General features: G+C 34.0%; 1 protein-coding gene across 1 annotated transcript in view; it reads left to right on the top strand.

Moving 5' to 3' along the window:
* The window catches only part of BMPR2 (bone morphogenetic protein receptor type 2), a 135285-nt gene that overhangs the window by 109761 nt on the left and 5369 nt on the right, over positions 1-20155 (top strand). Inside the window, exons 9-12 of the mRNA XM_019726836.3 lie at positions 916-1063; positions 5514-5650; positions 16309-16481; positions 18680-19959. Of these exons, the coding sequence (XP_019582395.2) occupies positions 916-1063; positions 5514-5650; positions 16309-16481; positions 18680-19959 (1738 nt within the window). The remainder of the gene's footprint in view (positions 1-915; positions 1064-5513; positions 5651-16308; positions 16482-18679; positions 19960-20155) is intronic.

Raw genomic sequence — 20155 nt, forward strand, 5'->3', positions numbered from 1 at the left:
AACATAATGAATTGCATTAAAGAAAGCACTAACTATTCAGGATAATTATCCTTATATGCTACCAATTACAGCATCTTAAGAATTACAAAATTAAGAAATACCAAGACATTGCATAAAGTACATCAATTCATTATGCAGGCTTCTGCCATTCCAACTCATGTTTTTTAAATTGGGGAATATTGGGGAACAGTGTGTTTTTCCAGGGCCCATCAGCTCCAAGTCGTTGTCCTTCAATCTAGTTGTGGAGGGTGCAGCTCAACTCCAAGTCCAGTTGCCGTTTTCAGTATTTAATTGCAGGGGGTGCAGCCTACCACCATCGTATGTGGGAATTGAACCGGCAACCTTGTTGTTGAGAGCTTGCGCCCTAACCAACTGAGCCATAAGCTTCCCTCAACTCATTTTTGACAAGCATTAGGAGAAAGTTTATAGGAACTGATTTTTGAAGCAAGAATAAAATTGTCAAGTTTGAGATAGGACAGTCACCTTCTGATAATCACTATTCCAATGTGGAACATATTCTTCTTGATCTTTTTCTGTAGATTCACATACACAGGTTTATGTATACATATATGTTTTTGTGTTAATTTTTAAAATGTTAAATGTTGTACAAATTGATTTACAGTTTTCCCACTGTGTCTTATAGGTTTTCTGCATTGATATACATAGGAAGATCTAGCTCATTCCTTTTGATTGATTCTATTCAGTAGGATTGACTTAACCACAGTTTAAATATTTAAGAAAGGCATTTTATAGATAAAAAATCAGGTATAGAAAGTTTCAGGGACATTCTTAGGGTCAAATAACTAATCATTGGCATACTGTTGACATGAAATTTATGTATAAATTCTGTCTAATGTATGCCCTTCAGAATATGATACATTATATTACTGAAATTTATCACTTTTAATTGATCAGGTTGGCACAATCAGATATATGGCACCGGAAGTTCTAGAGGGAGCCGTGAACCTAAGGGACTGTGAATCAGCTTTGAAACAAGTAGACATGTATGCACTTGGACTAATCTATTGGGAGATATTTATGAGGTGTACAGACCTCTTCCCAGGTAAGAGATCTATCAAAAATTGGTAAATGTTTTGAAGTGAAATAGTTACATCTTCTTTTTCTACCTATAGTAAATAATTCAGGTATTATATGTTTTTACTTTCATTTAAACCTTTAGTTCATTGCCATCTAGTGTTCAGAAACATTGTTAGCCAGAAGGAAAAACTTTTTTAAAGGACTCCATGTTTGTATCTGAGTGCAATTTAATTAACTGCTCATAATAGCTTATCTAATTGTGTTTAGTTTGATTTCTGATTGCTTTTGCAGTCATAGTTTTCCTTATGCATCCTCTGAGCATTTGATAAGCTGTATTTACATTGTTTCCTGAATTGACCCAATAAGGAATCAGAAACAATGAATTATCCATTGGAATACTTTTTTCTTTCTTTCATCCTTTCTTTTTTTAATTCTCTCTTCCTTTTTTTGTTTTCCCTCTTGCCTAAATGCCTTCCATCCTTGCAATGAAAGAACACTCACTTAATGTAAATGCTTGTTTGAGGCTTCTTTGAAATAACCAAATGAGTTTATAATTTTTCTCCTTTTGTTAGGGTTTTATACATCACTGTCATTATTGTCACATAGAAACTTTACTAATATGTACATTGCATTCTTCTAGGTGGTGTATGTACAAAATGATTTGATATATATGGTCTCTATTTTATAGGAATAACACTATTAAAAGCGTACAAAAAGGAAAAACAGACGATTGAACCAGCATTGGACAAATTTATGAAATGGAACTGTTTAATAAAAACAGAGATTATTAGTGGGATTGAATTTTTGTGCTTTAAAAACAGCATATAGCAATAGTTTATAATTCTAAAATATAATGAAATTAATTGTTTAGGTTTACTGCAGGTCTGTCAGTTCTTATTTAGAAGTATATTTTCCAGTTAATTGGAAGTACAGAGTACTCAATTTAGTTGTTTTTCTGGAAATAGCAGCACTTATAGTAATATCAGTGTTGTTGGAATTTTGGAACTTTTGGAACTTTATATTTCTATTATTGGAACTTTGGCCACAGATTTTTTTAAAATATCCTAATCCAGAATTGTTGTTTTTTAGAAGTATGTCTGACTTAAAGGATTCTTACAGTATCAGCTTTAGTATACTGCTATCAGCAATGTTTTTTCAACAACTGCATTCAAAGAAGAACTATTGTTTTTGATCTGATAAATAATAAAGAACAATATTAGTTATTTGAAAAGGGACAGGCAGTTAAATCTTGGATGAACTGTAATTGAAAAAACTGGAAGAAGTTAAAAAAAAATAGGGTGTTATTATTTAATGGATACAGAGTTTCAGTTTGGGAAGGTGAGAAAAGTTATGGAGATGATGGTGGTGATGGTTGCGCAACAGTGTGACTATACTTAGTGCCATAGAATATACTTAGTACACTTGAAAATGGCTAAAATGGTAAATTTTGTTATGTATATTTAACCGCAATGAAAAACAAAATTAAAGAAAAAAGAAGAGAGTTGCATTAAGATACCTTATAATCTTGGATATGGAAATGAGGAAGAAGATGCACATGTGAAAGAACATGTAGAAAAGGAATCTGTGGTTTTGGTTAACTAGTGGAAGGAAGTGGAAGGAGTTGAGAAATATTCAGAGATCTGAGAAAGAGTGAGAGTGGCAGCCAGGAACTGAGGAAAAAATACTAGTTTACATTGGAAAGATGAGTTAGTTAATTATGGAGACTTTTGAATGGGGTACTGATAAGACAACAGAAGAAATTTTTTAAAAAAATTTAAAAGAGTAAAGATGTTGAGAGAACTAAGATTAAAATGATTATTAGGGAATTGTCCACATCGAGATGATAATTGAGAATTTAAGATAGGATATAATCCCCTAAGAATACATGAAGAGAAAAAATTGTTGAATAAAGACTGAATATTGGGGGACCTCCACTCAAATAGTTTAGTTATAAAGACAAATAGAAAAAGAGTGAGAAAACTGAGAAATCATAGTATCTGGGAAGTCAGTGTTAGAACCAAAATTGATAGCAATCAATGTAATCAAAAGTCAAAAAGAAATAGCACTGAGGAATGATCTTTGAATTTGAATAGGAGGAGTCATTGGTATCCTTAGAGGAGTTCCTGTGGAATACAGAAGACAGGAATATTAAAGAGTATAAGGAGGGAAGCGTATTAAGAAAGCACAAGCTGAAGATACAGGCCACTCAAAAATGTTAACAATGAAATCTGGTGGATATTGGGAAACAAAAACAAAAATGGATGCCGCAAACATACTAATCAGCCTAGAGAATAGCGTATAATAATAATAAAATTCTTATAAAACATCTAAAAATTTCTATGATACACCTGCAAATGCAGTACATGCTTTATTAATAAGTGGAAACACTATGTAATGAAAGCTGATTCTCTGTAAAATAGCAAAATAAGTAAATTAGGTATCTATAACAAAGGAAGAGTAAAATGCTGCAAAGTTTATAGAAGGGGGGGAAGGAAGGAAGAAAAAACAAAGGCAAGAGAAAGAAAAAGGAAGAAAGAGAACAAGTGTTATTTAAGAAAGGGACTGAAAATTCCTAACTGCTTAGAGGCATAATTAACAAGTAGCAAATGAGGTGAGAAACAGGGACTGGCATATGATATTCTTAGATGTTTGATCTATTTTGGACAGTTTGTAAGAAAATGGGATTATAAAACATCCCTTGAGCAATTCAGTGATTATAATGTTTTAAGGAAACCCTATAAGACTAGTACTTCCATGATAATGTCATTATCATTTGTTTGTGTTTCCACTGCCTAATACGAAGTTAGCTCTAAACAAGTATCTATGGAGCAATTAGATTTAGAACCATGAAGATTTAGTAGAAATTTTATAATTCTTAATGTCATTCAATTCACAAAACAAGATTGTACATCAGTTTCATTTAGCAAGTTTTCTCATTATAATTTACACTCGATTAAAACAAATAAATAAAATTGTGATTTTCTTTTTTTATTTTACTGAACAAGCATTTGAAGAAAAAATAACTAATAAATAACACTTGGAAGGTATTGTGTTGTGTATGTGTCTCAGAGAGGCAGATAAAATAATAGTAAACATCTTACAGTTCACAGATGATATGGATTGAGGTTTTACTTCAATCCATGATATGCTAACTAGCAGAGTTAAATCCTTTAGTTTTGTTTTTTAAGCTCAGTGTTGATGGTTTCTGATAAAAAATAAGTACTTAAATGTTTAGAGAATGTGAAAATATCACTTGTATTTATAGAAAGTGCAATATTCAAAAAAATTTGGGCTATGCTGTATAGATTATAGAATAAATCTCTTTTAAATTGGTGGAGGACAAGTGTTTGTAGGTTCTTTTGAATATTCAAATTGAAACATAAAACTTAAATTGCGTGTTTTATAAATTACTTTCTATCAGAGTCATTATAACTTATGTATTATTTCCATGTGAGTTAGGAAGAGTGGATGTTGCCATTTTGCTGATGGGAAAACTGAAACACAGCATAGTTAAAAACGACTTTTCCAAGGTAGAGATGAAGCTAAGATTAGAACCTAAATGCCTTATCCTCCATCCTCCATCCTCGTGTTCTTTCTTCTAATTTATCCTTTCATTTTAATGGATGGGGGGATTAGCAAGGAGACAGGAAGGTCTCTATTTCCTTTGAGTTCTTTGACAGGAGTTTGACTAGACCATTGGATTTCTAAGTGTTGGGTCCCAGAGGTCATCTGTCTCAGTGTGTTTATTAAGTTTAATTTGATTACATTTTTAAAAAATCATAAGCCTCTCATTACAAGCAGCTGATTGTGCGTTTTGGTATTGAATAGGGTTATTAAACAGTGGTAGAATAGTTAATAATAGTTAAAAATCCTTGATCTAGACACTGCTTTTAAGAGGAACTTGTAAAAAAAAATCAATATATTGATTTTTCTGTCAAATGGCCATTATCATAAAAATTTTTGTGACATTTGATACAATCTGGCTGTGCTATAGTAGAGAAAATGATATAATAAGATATGATGTTTGTATAACCCACCCGGTTATTTTTGGTTCAACAGACATATTTGTTGTACTAGATCCTGGACTTCTCATATTCACTACCCTTGATCCCTGTATAGTAAGAATTCAGGCATATTTTCAAGTATTAAGTACACCTATGTCTATAATAACCGCACCCCCCAAAAATGTAGTAATACTAGAAACCATTTAAAAATAGCTGTCCATCATTGAAACCACTGTTTAACTTAACAAACATTTAATTTGTCAAAGACTATTCTAAGTAAAGCATTTATCAATAATGCATTAAACCCACAACAGGGTCTCTTTAGGATTTCTGCATATGCCTGAAAGGGTTAAAAAAAAAAGATTGTGACACAATTTCTTTGCTTGCTTAGTATCAGAAATACTCCCGTTATGTTATCATTTTATGATAATTGGAAATTTGACTTCATCCTTCTTTTTACAAAATTCACAGGTGAATCTGTACCAGAATACCAGATGGCTTTTCAGACAGAAGTTGGAAACCATCCCACTTTTGAAGATATGCAGGTTCTGGTGTCTAGGGAAAAACAGAGACCCAAGTTCCCAGAAGCTTGGAAGGAAAATAGCCTGGTAAGAAAAAACTAAATTATTAAAAAGAGGATAGACTGTCAATAATGTTAATAGTTTTTTTAGGGTTGTCTAATACTAGAAATCAAATTTACTTGAATTTTATGATGTTACACATTTAAAATTTTTTCAATATTAAAAGTCCTCTTTTTTGGTTCAATTTTTCCCCAGTATAAAATACTATGTAGGGAGCCTAACTGTTGTGTTTGAAGTTTGCCAGATTGGGTAACAGCTGGGATAATTAACATGTTAATATTTTAAACATTATTAAAATTCCATCTTATTCTCTTTAGAATGATACCAAAAATGTTAGTGCAGACTTACGTATTCAATGGCTAATAGAAATTTAAGCAAAACTAAAAAGAAACCTAGGTACAGCCTGTAAATTCTGCTTATTGAAAATGCAGTTGGCAACACTGAAGTATCTTCAAAGGCTCCCACCATTTCAGTAAATTGTTGCTACATCACATCTTAACAAACATTTATATATCCCCCCACACACCTACTCTCTAACTCATTAAATTTTTTTGTTGTTTTATATAACTGGGATCATCTCATTATCCACTATCATTTCTGAAGCTTTTTTTTTTACTTATTCCAGTAGATAGTTTTTCATCTTAATACCTATAGATGTGTCTCTTTCTCTCCATTTGGTCCGTGTTCCATTGTGTGATATATCATAATTACCTTTACTAATGATAGTACTCTATATGTCTCATTTTAAACAATTTAAAAAAAATTTATGCCTATAGTTTTTGTTTGGTAAACAAAACCAAATTAAATAGAAGGGCATAAAAAAGGAAATGTAAAAGGAAAAAGACTACCTGCCCCTACCACCACTCTTCAAAAATAATTTCTGTTAACATTGTTCTGAGGTTTTTGTTTTTGTTTCTAATTTTCTCTTCTAGAGGTTACCATTGTAACTTTTAAATACTGTATCTATTCTTATTCCTTTTCACTCACTCTCTCCTAGTTTTATAATATTGTGTCTGTTATTAAGTAATTTGTGTTTTGTCTACAGGTTGATCTAAAATTTAAGTAAAATAAAACAATCAGAATTTTGCTGAATTATGATTATGTAAACATCCACTGCACAATTGGACTCAAAGAGAAGGAAGTAAAAATCCTGTTAGTATAAGCCCCTGCCATTTGAGGAAGAATGTTTTAAAAGTCACCATCCACTGCATTCTCTCATTTTTTTTTTATCATCTTTTTTCTTTCTTTTTTATAGGTTCTAAGAGGCAACATTTAAAAAAAAATCTCATGTTATTTTCTTTCTTATAAATCACATTTTCTTTGATGAAGTTCCTCTTTAAGTAATGTGTGTTAGTACATGCATAAGTAGTAAACAGTATGAATCGTTGCACATTCAATAATGTTTCTGTCTTGCCCATCACACTTGAGTAATAATTTGGCTGGGTAAACATTTCAAGATCAAAATCATTTTCCCCACAACTTTGAAACCACTAGCTACTCCATTGTCCTCTAGCATCCAGATGTGTTCATGAGAACAGTGCCAGCCAGTTTCATGCCATTGCTTTTTGTCTGTCTGTTTTATCCTCTTGTTTTCTTTTGTTTATAAGCTTTTTAGACTTTTACTTTGCCATTGGAATTACGAAATTTCACCTGAGTATTTGTAGGCACGGATCTTTTCACACCTTTTGCTTGTACTGAACAGGTTTTCAGCTTGAAAATACAGAAGTTTCTTCAATTCGGAGGAATTCTCTATTATTTAAAAGATTATGCTCTTCTATTTCTTCCTTCTGGAATTATCATTAGACAAATATAGGAACACCTGACATTCCAGGTCTCAGTTTGGTGTTTTTTTGTGTGTATTTTCCATCTTTTTTTGTTGTTGTGCATTGTTTAAGATTTACTCAACTTTACATTTCAAGTCACTTATTTATTTTTCACCTTTACCATTCTTTAGTTATCTGTTCATTAAAACTTTACTTTGCACAGTCATTTTTATAATTTCTAGAAATTTTTAGTTTGCTTTTCCCATAGCAATCTGTTCTTGTTTTAAGACTGTAATGGGAATTTGATTATCTCTGAGGGTGTAATTAGAATTTTTGACACTTTATACAAATAATTTTCTTGATTTATAAAGAACAGAAATGAAAAAAGATTTCCTTTAAGCAATTTAAATCTTTTTACTGTATATTTTCACATTTTAATTACAGGTGGTAGGATTAGAATATTTTCATTCTGGATCATGACTTAAATGGGGTGGTGGCATGTCAGAGAGAGGCTAGAGAGATATTGTACATTGCCATATAGATTTAGATTGAATATTTTCTTCATTGGACATCTTTGTCAGTAAATTACCTTTAAGGAAGGTTTCTGCTTCAAATGAGATTGAAATGTTCTTCAAGTATAAGGCAGTTGAAGACCTTTTGCCAAGCACGTACGCCCAAGGTTGCCTCCAAACTGCAGTCCCTGTCATGGGAAGTGGGGCAGATCTTTATTGGGTCCCTGACAGCAGGTGAGAGGCTGTATCCTTTACCGGGATTCATCAGATGTCCAAGCCACACTACAGCATCCCTCAAAGAAAAATCTCTTTGTGAAATTTTAACTGCTGAAGTACAACTTCATCTTCCTTAAATTGTTTATTTCACCAGAGAAATTGGACTCATTTTGAAGTATCTCTTGGGAACCCTACCATTGTGGGATATGCATCATGTGCATATTTGCTTGAAAACTTTTCCTCCCAATTGGGACAGGTTGCTAAGTAAGGGATTCAAGTAATGCTTGGTTCACTTCCAGCGGATCCGTTTAAATTTAGTGTGCTGCAGTCCTTAGAACTGCTTCTCTGGAATGACAGTCCAGTATTAGAGTTAGATAGCAAGAATATAGTTTATAAAAAGAGAGACACCCCTGTGTCTAACACAAGTCACTTTTGCTTCATAGTTGCATTAAAATTAAAAAAGTTTTATACTAGCAATGCTCAAAATTTTCCAAATACTAATTAATGTAAAAATTAGTTTTAAAAGTTACCAGGGACCCAAACATAGATCAGTCAATAAATGGGGAAGAATAAACAGTTTCCTGATAAAAATGGAAGTATAGAAAAATAGTCTGAGGGAAATATATGAAAATGTTAACCATAGTTACTTCTGAATATTGGGTTCATGAGTAACTTTTTTCTCAGTAGTTTTAAAGTTTATAGTAAAAGTGTACTGTTGTAAGAGTCACACACACAGTTTAAGACTGTTTTATATTAAAATATTTTGAATTGGAAAAACAAAAAATATGGGCCCTAGTTTTGTTTTGTTTTTTAAATTGCTGTTGATCTGAAATTCAGGTGTTTTTTTTTCTTCTTTTTTATTGGGGAATATTGGAGAACAGTGTGTTTCTCCAGGGCCCATCAGCTCCAAGTCCTTCAGTCTAGTTGTGGAGGGCGCAATTCAGCTCCAAGTCCAGTCGCTGTTTTCAATCTTAGTTGCAGGGGGCGCAGCCCACCATCCCATGCGGGAATTGAACCGGCAAACTTGTTAAGAGCTCTCACTCTAACCAACTGAGCCATCCTGCTGCCCCTCCAGCAGCTCAGCAGCAGCTTGTTTTCTTTAATCTAGTTATGGAGGGCTCAGCTCATTGGCCCATGGGGGAATTGAACCGGCAACCCTGTTGTTCAGAGCTCCCACTCTAACCAAATGAGCCATCTAGCTGCCCAGGCCCTAGTTTTTTTTAATAGCTTTTTCTTCATATGTAAAACAGTCTGGTATTAATTTGTTCAGTTACATCATTCTTCATATTTTCATTCTTTTCCAAATTCTTATTCACCATTTCTAAATCTATCTTGAATACTGACTTATTCTTTTTCCCCTCCTAAAATCACTTTTTCTCTTTATTCCTTAGTATTACCTTGTTTCCCTGAAAATAAGACCTAGCCGGACAATCAGCTCTAATGTGTTTTTCGGAGCAAAAATTAATGTAAGACCCGGTCTTACTTTACTGTAAGACGCTGTATAATATAATATAATATAATATAATATAATATAATATAATATAATATAATTAATATAATATAATATAATATAATATAATATAATATAATATAATATAATATAATATAATATAATGTAAATAATATAATACCGCGTCTTATATTAATTTTTGCTCCAAAAGACATGTAAGAGCTGATTGTCCGACTAGTCTCATTTTCGGGGTAACACGGTAGTTCTGCGTAAGCTTTTTTTGCTCAATAGATTTAATATACTGACACATAAAAGTTTGAATTGTTCCTCAGTGGTTTTTCCCTTTAGTCTTTTTCTTTCTCCACCCATTAAATCCAGTCTTCTAAAATGTACTGTATATTTTAGAAACTTATAAACTGCCTCTAAACTATACCAGTTCTTTTTATATTTATTTCAGTTTTTCCATTTTCTCTTGTCAAAATCTGCAAGCTTTTGATGTTATCTAGAATTCATCGTTTTCCATACTGTTTTTTTTAACACAACCTGAGTTAAGAAATATAAGTTCACATCATGATACAGTGTTGTGAGATAATACTTAACCTTACTATCTCCTCTACATCCTGGTATTTTCTATTCTAGTCTAGCGTATTTCAGTTTGGGGAGATTGGTATAGTTATTTGCTTTAAATGCTGGTCCCAACCCATTAAGCTGATTTCATGACCTACCCATGAGACCCAGCTTGCATTTTCCTGTCATTAGGTGGAAAAGATCTTTAAATTTTCTTGTCTTTCTTTTTTCTTTTCTTTTCCTGCTTGTCTTTCTTCGTCTGTTAATAATGATACCACCTTTATCTCGTTTTCCAAATGTTGAATATCATCATTTATATATTTCCTATTAGAGGCCCCTGTCAAAGTACTCATCAGATTTTGCCAGAAAATTTATGTTTTCTCTATTCTTCCTCTCTTCATGTAAAAAGGTATAATTGATATGCAATAAACTACATATTAGTGTATACAATTTGATAAATTTTGACATGTATACCCCCATAAAACTATTACCACAATCGTGATTATAAACATGTAATTACCACCAAAAGTTCTCCTATGTCCCTTGGTAATCCCTCCCTCTTGCCTCTTTCCTTCTCCAGGAATCCTGAGGCAAAAGCTGATCTGCTTTCTGTCACTAGAGATTAGTTTACATTTTCTACAATTTTGTATAAATGGAATCACACAGTTGTTTTTGTCTGGCTTCTTTTACACAGCATAATTATTTTGTGATTCATCTATGTTGTTATATGTATCACTAGCTTATTCGTTTTTATTGCCGAGTAGTATTCCATTGAATGGATATGCTACAATTTGTTTCCCCATTTGCATTGTGATGGATATTTGGATTGTTTTAAGTTTTTGGCTATACAACAAAGTTACCATGAACATTCAATGTATAAGTGTTTGTATGGTCATATGACTTTATATTTGTTACTTTTTAATATATGGTTGGAAAGTAATTTTCATTAAAAATACTTATTTTAAATGAGAGAAAAATAAGACATTCATCAAGACATTGTACTAGATGAGAATAAAATCAGGTAACCAGAAACCCTTGGCCTTACCTCTCAGAAGTTTCCACTTTTAAGGCAGAATCCTTGTTGATGAGTTAATTGTAGTGGTTAACAATTGCCAAGTTCGTATTATATACTAGACTCTGTTTTAACTCATTCAGTTGTTATGTGAAGTACTACCATCATCCCCATCTTTCATATTCAGGAAGAGAGGCCCAGAGGAGAAGTTAGGATATGTGGCTATTAAGTGGCAAAGCAAAGAACAAAGGGCAGATAGGGTAGCTCCAAATTGATACATTATCTATGCTGATAGAACACAGGCAGTTCCTAGTGGATAGATGGGTTCTGTTATAAAAGTTGTAAATTGATTGTTTTTTTTAGAAGAATTACAAGTTCCAAACAATGTTAAAATAATGGTTGATAAGTCATTTACACAAGTAAAGATTTAAAACTAAATTATTAATATGAAATTGGAAAAGGAAAAATTAGAAAAATAATTGAGAATTCAGAGGTTAACTATAAATAGAACTCTGAGGATCCTAAAAAAAACCATGATTTGGTCAGAGAAAATGGTCCCAGAACCTGAGTAAAGCAATGCCAAATACTCCAGAATAAGGAAAACAGTAGATAATATTATTAACTACTACTGTTATTCATCAACAATGATTCTACCTTAAAAATGGAAACTCCTGGGGCAGCCAGTTGGCTCCGTGGTTAGAGCGCAGTGCTCTTAACAAGATTGCCGGTTCGATCCCCACATGGGCCACTGTGAGCTGCACCCTCCACAATTAGATTGAAGTAACTATTTGACTTGGAGCTGATGGGTCCTGGAAAAACACACTTAAAGAAATAAAAGTTAGAAGAAAAAAAAAGGAAGCTCCGTAGAGGTAGCGACCAGGGTTTCTGGTTACCGGATTCATCGTACAGTACAATGACTCGATAAATGTCCTTTTTTTTTTCTGTCTCATTTTGGAAAAGAATTTTAACAAATTATTTCCTACCTATATAATGAAAACTAACAAATCTGTCCTCATTCAATGACCCTATTTCCTCAAGATACAGAAAACAGCCAACATATAATTTTCAGCTACTTGGATTTTGGTGTTTATGAGTTCTTCTGGGGCAGCAGTTGGTGAATTGGACTCTGTACAATAGATAGCGCATTTTTGTTGAAAAGGAAAGGGTCCCTTTTCAGTTTTGTGTAGAAACATGTCCAAATCTTTGCTTTAGAAAGATTTCAGTGTGTATACTTTACTGTGTTGCATGCACTTCACATTTAGTATTTAAGAACATGAATGGAGCTATAAATATGTGTGTGGTATGTGGCGTGCATGTGTTTGGATGCCTACAGAGAGGCATTGAAAATGGGTGGTGGATGATAAAGGATGGAAGGGAGATTGTATTCCCTTTTTGTCCTTTTGAATTTAGTGACAGATATTACCCATTCAACAAAGTTATTTAATTAAATTCAGTATTTTTCATGAATGTGATAAAAAATCAAAGAGTTTAAACAAGAAAGAATCATTCTTTAGCAATACAAAAGTTATGCAATGAAAACTCTTCCACTCACCTAGAACATCTGAAAGCCCCTCCAAAGAAATAACCAATGTTAAATTCCTTCTGTAGACTTCCAGAAATTTCTATGCATTATAAGGCTATATGTTTTCATACAGCAGAGTACTCCTCAAACATACAGATGGGAATCACTATACCAACTTAGCCTTACTAGTTTTGCTTAGCAATTGGGAACATACACATCCTGCTAGTTCTTTTAATGCTGTGTAGTATACATTGTACTGTAAGTTTTTAGCCAGATCCTTATAAGAAGACATGTAGATAGTTTCCAGCTTTTGCTATTTTAGATGACACTGTGATGAACATCTTACACATTCATTTTTCTACAAATGTATACGTGTAGTTGAGGAATAAATGTCTGGAAATAGTATTACTGGATCAAAGGATAAATAAGTACATTTAAAATTTGTTATTGTCAGATTACCCTCAAAATCAATGGCATGCCCAACAATATAAAGTGCCTATTTTCCCATTACCAACACTTTGTGTTATAAATTTTAATTTCTTTGTTAATCTGATAAGTAAAAATGGATCTTGTTTTCATTTGTAAGTAGTAGAGCCAAGATTTGAAGCCAGGCTCTTAACTGAGCTTGTACAACTCTTACTGCAGAGCTAGAACTAATATTCTTAATGACTATACTGTACTGCCCCAGCATAGTGAATAAGGTTAAGCATCTTTACATATTTTGTAAGGCACTTGCATTTCTTGTTTATGTGCCCTTTGTCCGTATTTCTGTTATGGATTTACTATCATTTTTTAAATGTCTTGTTACTGGCAAGCATCATAGATGTAATTAACTCAGCCAAAAAACATCAAGACATGTTAAAGCTAGTGGGTGAAAAAGTGAAGACAGAACAGGATGTTTACAGAGGCTTCAAGTACATGCCTCCCCCACTACCCCCCTGCCCCCCCCAAAAAAAAAGAAAAAACCAAAAACCACTAATTGAAACAGAAAACAATACAGATTGAGTAGGAAAGGGGAAAATGGAACTTTACAGTGGGAAAATCTGGCAGATACCAACTCAATCATATGATTAAGGTTAACTTCACTACTAATGGGACAAATCAAATTTTGTGGAAGTACTACATAAGATGCAATGAGAGGAACACAGCTTCTCCTCTGTGATTTTTCTGCCAAAGATACAAACCTTGAATGTAATCATGAGGAAACATCAGACAAATTGAGGAACATTCTAAAAAGTAAGTGGCCTATAATCTTAAAAATGTCAAGGTTATGAAAGACAAGAAAAGTAAGTTTGAAATTATGTCAAAATAAAAAGAGAAAATTCTCATTTCATAACCTGGGACTAATTCATTTTGTCAAAGCAATATCAAAATCAACTAAGGTAAATGTATAACTAGTTTTTAGATGTATATCTATCACCAAAAGTTAGTTATAATTAATTTCTGAATTTCCTCTATTATCTTCAAGTCCAAGTAAGTTTTAAATTCATTATATTTGGTCTTTCCTTATTATTCATGGATTTCATATTTGGAATTCAACTACTTGCTAAAATTTACTTGTAGTCCCCAAATGAGAACTCAGCACACTTTTAGTCATTCATGGATAGCAGAGCAGTGAAAAATTTGAGTCACCAGATGTACATGTTCCCAACTGAAGTCTAACAGGGCACTCTGCCTTCTTCTTTAATTTCTTATACAGTCAACAATGGTCCTTTTCTGTGATTTATTTAGTGCCTCATTTTTCATATTATTTTGCTTTTCGTTGGTGATTTTACAGTTTAAAATGGTTCCCAAGTGTAATGCTGAAGTATTGTTTGCTGTTCTAAGCACAAGAAGGCTGTGATGTGCCTTACGCAGAAGAAAAACATGTGCTAGATTAGCTTTGTTAGGGCATGCAGGGTTAATAAATGATAATATATTTTTAAAGGTATCTTTAAACAGCAACATAAATAAAACAAGATTATATTAATTGGTTGACAAAAATTGTGGCCAGAGATTTACAGGAACCTAACCTTGTATTTCCGCTAGGAACAATGGTTCAGTGTTCAATAATTCAGTGTTTTTTCAGAAACTTTATAGAACAAGACTACCATAACTAACAGACCCAACTGTGTTTCTAATATAAACACCAAACTTCCACCTCAGGAAGGTATACACTTGCCCTCAAACTCTACCTGATCAGTATTTAGTGTTCAGGTTCTTCCAAATTTTGAGAAATAGATTACTATTATTTAATTGAGAAGATTATTACTTGATGTTTATTTCTATTGTTTGAATTTCAATTTTACTCAATAGTCAGAGCCTGGGACATTTATTAAAATAGATTTCAAAATTCAATGTAAAGTTCCTCCTGAAAAGATGTACACTTTGATCTGTGCTCTGACCAGAATCGGGACCAGCAGTACTGCTCCCAGGCAGGCAGCTCAGAAGAGCCAAGAGCCTGGGGAAGGTGATGTTGAGGGTGGGCCTTGGTGCAGGTATGCAGTGAGCATATCCTCATAAAGAACATTATCAAATTTCCTGCAGGTTCAAGGTTCAGATTTGTTTTTACAGAACACAAATTATTAGGAAACATTAAAAATGTTGCCAAGATTACTAACAAGGGTTTTGGCTTAAAGTAGGCTTGCCAGATAAAATACTCAGGTTAAGTATTACATGAAATATACTAAAAAAATGATTTGTCAGTTATCTGAAATTCAAATTAAGTGGTATCCTGTATTTTTATTTGTTAAATCTGGCAACTCTAGCTTTTTTTTTTCTTTTTTGTAATGTTTTGAAGGCACAAGAAGTGTAAATATCAAAGCAGGTGAAAAGCTTGAAGCTTAATAAAAACAAATCCAAAAAACAAGTCTGGAAGTACTATGGATGACAATCCATCCAAGTATACAAAATCTGTGTTTTAAAGGAGAGTTTAAAAAGGAGACTATTATTCATTGCTGATATATATGGGTATATATATCAAAATGAGACTGCTTTTGATACTCTTATTGAAACTAGTTTAAAGAAAATGGAAATGCCAAGCCTTCAAATTTTATTGTTGGAATGAAGTACTCTTCCAGGAGTAATGGGGGAAAAGCTCACCTAGAGATTGAAGATAGCCTGGTGCCCAAATTACATTAAACTCAATTATTATTATTATTATTATTATTATTATTATTATTATTATTTTTAAATGTATTGGGGTGACAATTGTTAGTAAAATTACATAGATTTCATGTGTACAATTCTGTATCACATCATCTATAAATCCCATTGTGTGTTCACCACCCAGAGTCAGTTCTCCTTCCATCACCATAACAAATATTATTTTTGAAGTGGATAATTAGTGGCTGTTGATTGAAATAGCAGTGTGGTAAGTCAACAATGACTTAAACCTGTGGCCTTGAAGAAACATATATAACTTATTACAACTGCTTGCTTTTATGCATAATTCCTCAAGAAGTTAAGTTAAAGTTTGCTTGCTTTCTTGCTCCTCACCTTTTGAGAAATGTGACAGTTTCCAAATCTCTAAAGTCTAAAATATTTTATTATAGCTATGTGAAATATTTTTTAAAGAAAATTGATTTTTCTTTACCTCATGTAACTAAAAAACTCAATACTTTTTTTTTTAAAGATACACTGTTTGACTCGTACTTTATTACAGGCAGTGAGATCACTCAAGGAGACAATCGAAGACTGTTGGGACCAGGATGCCGAGGCTCGGCTTACTGCACAGTGTGCTGAGGAGAGGATGGCTGAACTTATGATGATATGGGAAAGAAACAAATCTGTGAGCCCAACAGTCAACCCAATGTCTACTGCTATGCAGAATGAGCGGTAAGACCGAGGGGTTGGGCATCTATGAGTCAGTATTGAAAATTGACCAAACAGAGAACCAGAAATAAATACTATTAAACCAGTCTGGTAGTGTAATAATTAATTCATCCAATTTGGTATTATAATTTTTCTTTCAATATTCCCATTCTTTTACTGAAGATTTTTGTTTTGTATAAATGCAACATGTAATCTGTGTTTTTTGACTAAAGATACAGTCAAAGAGATTAGTCTTTCTCTGTTAATGCTCCAACTTTTCTATTATAGTAAAGGTGAAACATTTTCATAGTTTTAAAAGTGTACATATATTGTCTTGTTTATCCTTTGTTATTATTTCTCCTTCCCCTGCTTTTTGTTTGTTTGCTTTTTAAAAGGAAATGGAACTATGAAATTCCTTGTGTCTAACCACTGTTTCACTGGGGAGACTAAGGTTTCCAGGCTTCCTAGCCAATGCTCTGTCTTACAGAATGTACTGCTACTACATTTACAGGAGAGCAATTTATAAGGTCTTTACATTCCATTATGAACATTATTTTATGAGACATCTCTTTGTTGGAACTATGATTTTGGGTTCTAAATAGAAGGGCTTAAAAAAAATTCCTAAAACCTGGAACTTCTAGATTGTGTCATCTGTGTTTCTTTGTTCCATGTTTTTTGGGGGAAATCTTTTCGTAAATTTGTCATTTTATCTACTAATACATGTTAAAAAATTTCAGAAAAGCATCCCGGAGAAAGTTACCAGAGAAAATTGGGATAAAAATACACTTGATTCTTGAATCATTTTCTGTGCTGCTTTCGATTGTTCTAATTGCTATGAGCAATTTGTGTTATGAACTGTAGGCCCCAAATTTGGTTCGCACTACTTATGTTTAGGTTGTTAACTTCAGCATATAAACCCTTATGTTTTATATATCAGCAAGTCTAAGAAGGTAGAGACTAGCAATTCTAAATATAAATTTTCTCACTTTACACATACACTTACACATGGAAGCAGAAGGATAGTCTTCTGCTTCCGTTGCATCTCAGTATTTTCTGTGTTGTAGTATGCTGTTTGTACCTCTCTTAAGAGTCAGCTACTTTTACTTTAAGTGCTTTTGAACTTTTTTTGAATGATAAGAGGAAACCCTTGATGATGCTTCCCCCTGCTCTGGCCACTTTTGCCTTGTGGGTCCTTCAGCTCTACCCCTTACATGCTTTTTCCCACGTGTAGTCACTTCTAAATAGTTTCCCCTGAATGCCATAGTCATTCCACTCTAGGTTCACAACACAATGGTGTTGAATCTTACCCTTCAGACCTCCTAAACTCCCTTTTCTTGTGCAGTACAACAGCCTTTTACTTCCTCCCCTTCCGAGCATTCCCTTCATCACTTCATCCGTCTTACTTTGTAGCTCTGCTCCCTTAGCTGCTGCTGTTCTCCTGTAATACTTGTATCTATTATTGTTCCCAATGTTTATACTTTGTTTTAGTTAAAGCTACCCCTGGTTTTTATGTTAAAGAACATAAATATATTACAGTGTGATGTTCAAGAACCATCACTCTCAAGGTGTGACGATGACTGTGAAGAACCCTTTTGATAACGAAAGAATTTCTGAATCTGATCCTTTACCTGAGTGTCACATTCTGCCTTATACTCTAGGCTCTAGGACTTTCATTGGTGTGGCTAACTCTACCCCAGGAAAATACATTCCATTGCTAGACTATGCCTCTTCTTGGAAGCACTTCGGAACAACCTAAAAGCTTACGCTCTTTTTACCATTTGGCCATTGGAACTTAATTGGTAACATACGTGTTGAGCAGCCACTATGTATCTAGAGTTACAGTACAAAAGAAACATATGCCATATGGTTCCTCTTCTTTTTATGATTGTACAAGTATACAACTCATAAAGATATATTTGGTAATGTTACAAAACTATAGGGGAGATTTTTAATTAACTCTTGTAAACCAAAATAATGAACATCTATAAAAATCATATCTAGCTCCATGTAGGTTTTTCAGTAGGCTTAAATCATATGTAACTAACATTAATAAGTTATTAATTGATACTTGATTATTTGGTTAGAATTTTTAAATCTCTAGAGATGCGGGTTAGGAATAAAATAAAAAGCAGTTTGTACTTTAAAATCAGAGGTGTTAAACTTGGAGAGTGAGATTATCATAAATGTACATTCTCAATGTGGCATTTTTTTCTTTCTTTAAGCAACCTGTCCCATAATAGGCGTGTGCCAAAGATTGGCCCTTATCCAGATTATTCTTCTTCCTCATACATTGAAGACTCTATCCATCACACTGACAGCATTGTGAAGAACATTTCCTCTGAGCATTCAATGTCCAGCACACCTTTGACTACAGGGGAAAAGAACCGAAACTCAATTAACTATGAACGACAGCAAGCACAAGCTCGAATCCCCAGCCCTGAAACAAGCGTCACCAGCCTGTCCACCAACACAACCACCACAAACACCACTGGCCTCACTCCAAGCACTGGCATGACCACTATATCTGAGATGCCATACCCAGATGAAACAAGTCTTCATGCCACAAATGTTTCACAGCCAATTGGGCCAACCCCTGTCTGCTTACAACTGACAGAAGAAGACTTGGAGACCAATAAGCTAGACCCAAAAGAAGTTGATAAGAACCTCAAGGAAAGTTCTGATGAGAATCTCATGGAGCATTCTCTCAAACAGTTCAGTGGGCCAGACCCACTGAGCAGTACCAGTTCTAGTTTGCTCTACCCACTTATAAAGCTTGCAGTAGAAGTGACAGGCCAGCAGGACTTCACACAGGCTGCCAATGGCCAAGCATGTTTAATTCCTGATGTCCCGTCCACTCAGATCTATCCTCTCCCCAAGCAACAGAACCTTCCTAAGAGACCTACAAGTTTGCCTTTAAACACTAAAAATTCAACCAAGGAGCCCCGGTTGAAATTTGGCAGCAAGCACAAATCAAACTTGAAACAAGTAGAAACTGGAGTTGCCAAGATGAATACAATCAATGCTGCAGAACCTCATGTGGTGACGGTCACCATGAATGGTGTGGCAGGTAGAAGCCACAACGTGAATTCCCATGCTGCCCCTACCCAGTATGCCAATGGGGCAGTACCATCTGGCCAGACAGCCAACACAGCGGCGCACAGGGCCCAAGAAATGCTGCAGAATCAATTCATTGGTGAGGACACCAGGCTGAATATTAATTCCAGCCCTGATGAGCACGAACCTTTATTGAGGCGAGAGCAACAGGCTGGCCATGATGAAGGTATTCTGGATCGTCTTGTGGACAGGAGGGAACGGCCACTGGAAGGTGGCCGAACTAATTCCAATAACAACAACAGTAACCCATGTTCAGAGCAAGATGTTCTTACACAGGGTGTTCCAAGCACAGTGGCAGATCCTGGACCATCAAAGCCCAGAAGAGCACAGAGGCCTAATTCTTTGGATCTTTCAGCCACAAATGTCCTCGAGGGCAGCAGTTTGCAGTGTAAGTGGAGGAATCCTGTAATCTTTCCTGCTTGTCTTTTGGGACCATTTAAGTAACTACTTAGATAGAATCAGATTATTTCAATTTACAATTATTTACTTTTACTGCTTTTGGAAATAAAATAAGCCATTTAGCTGGACCTCAAAAGTAATTAGACTATTGTAAAGGAAAAAGTAATTTTTGTTGTTGATAATTT

This window comes from Rhinolophus sinicus, chromosome 17 (assembly GCF_057876585.1).
Source record: "Rhinolophus sinicus isolate RSI-liver-muscle chromosome 17, RSI-T2T, whole genome shotgun sequence".
Lineage (NCBI taxonomy): Eukaryota > Metazoa > Chordata > Mammalia > Chiroptera > Rhinolophidae > Rhinolophus > Rhinolophus sinicus.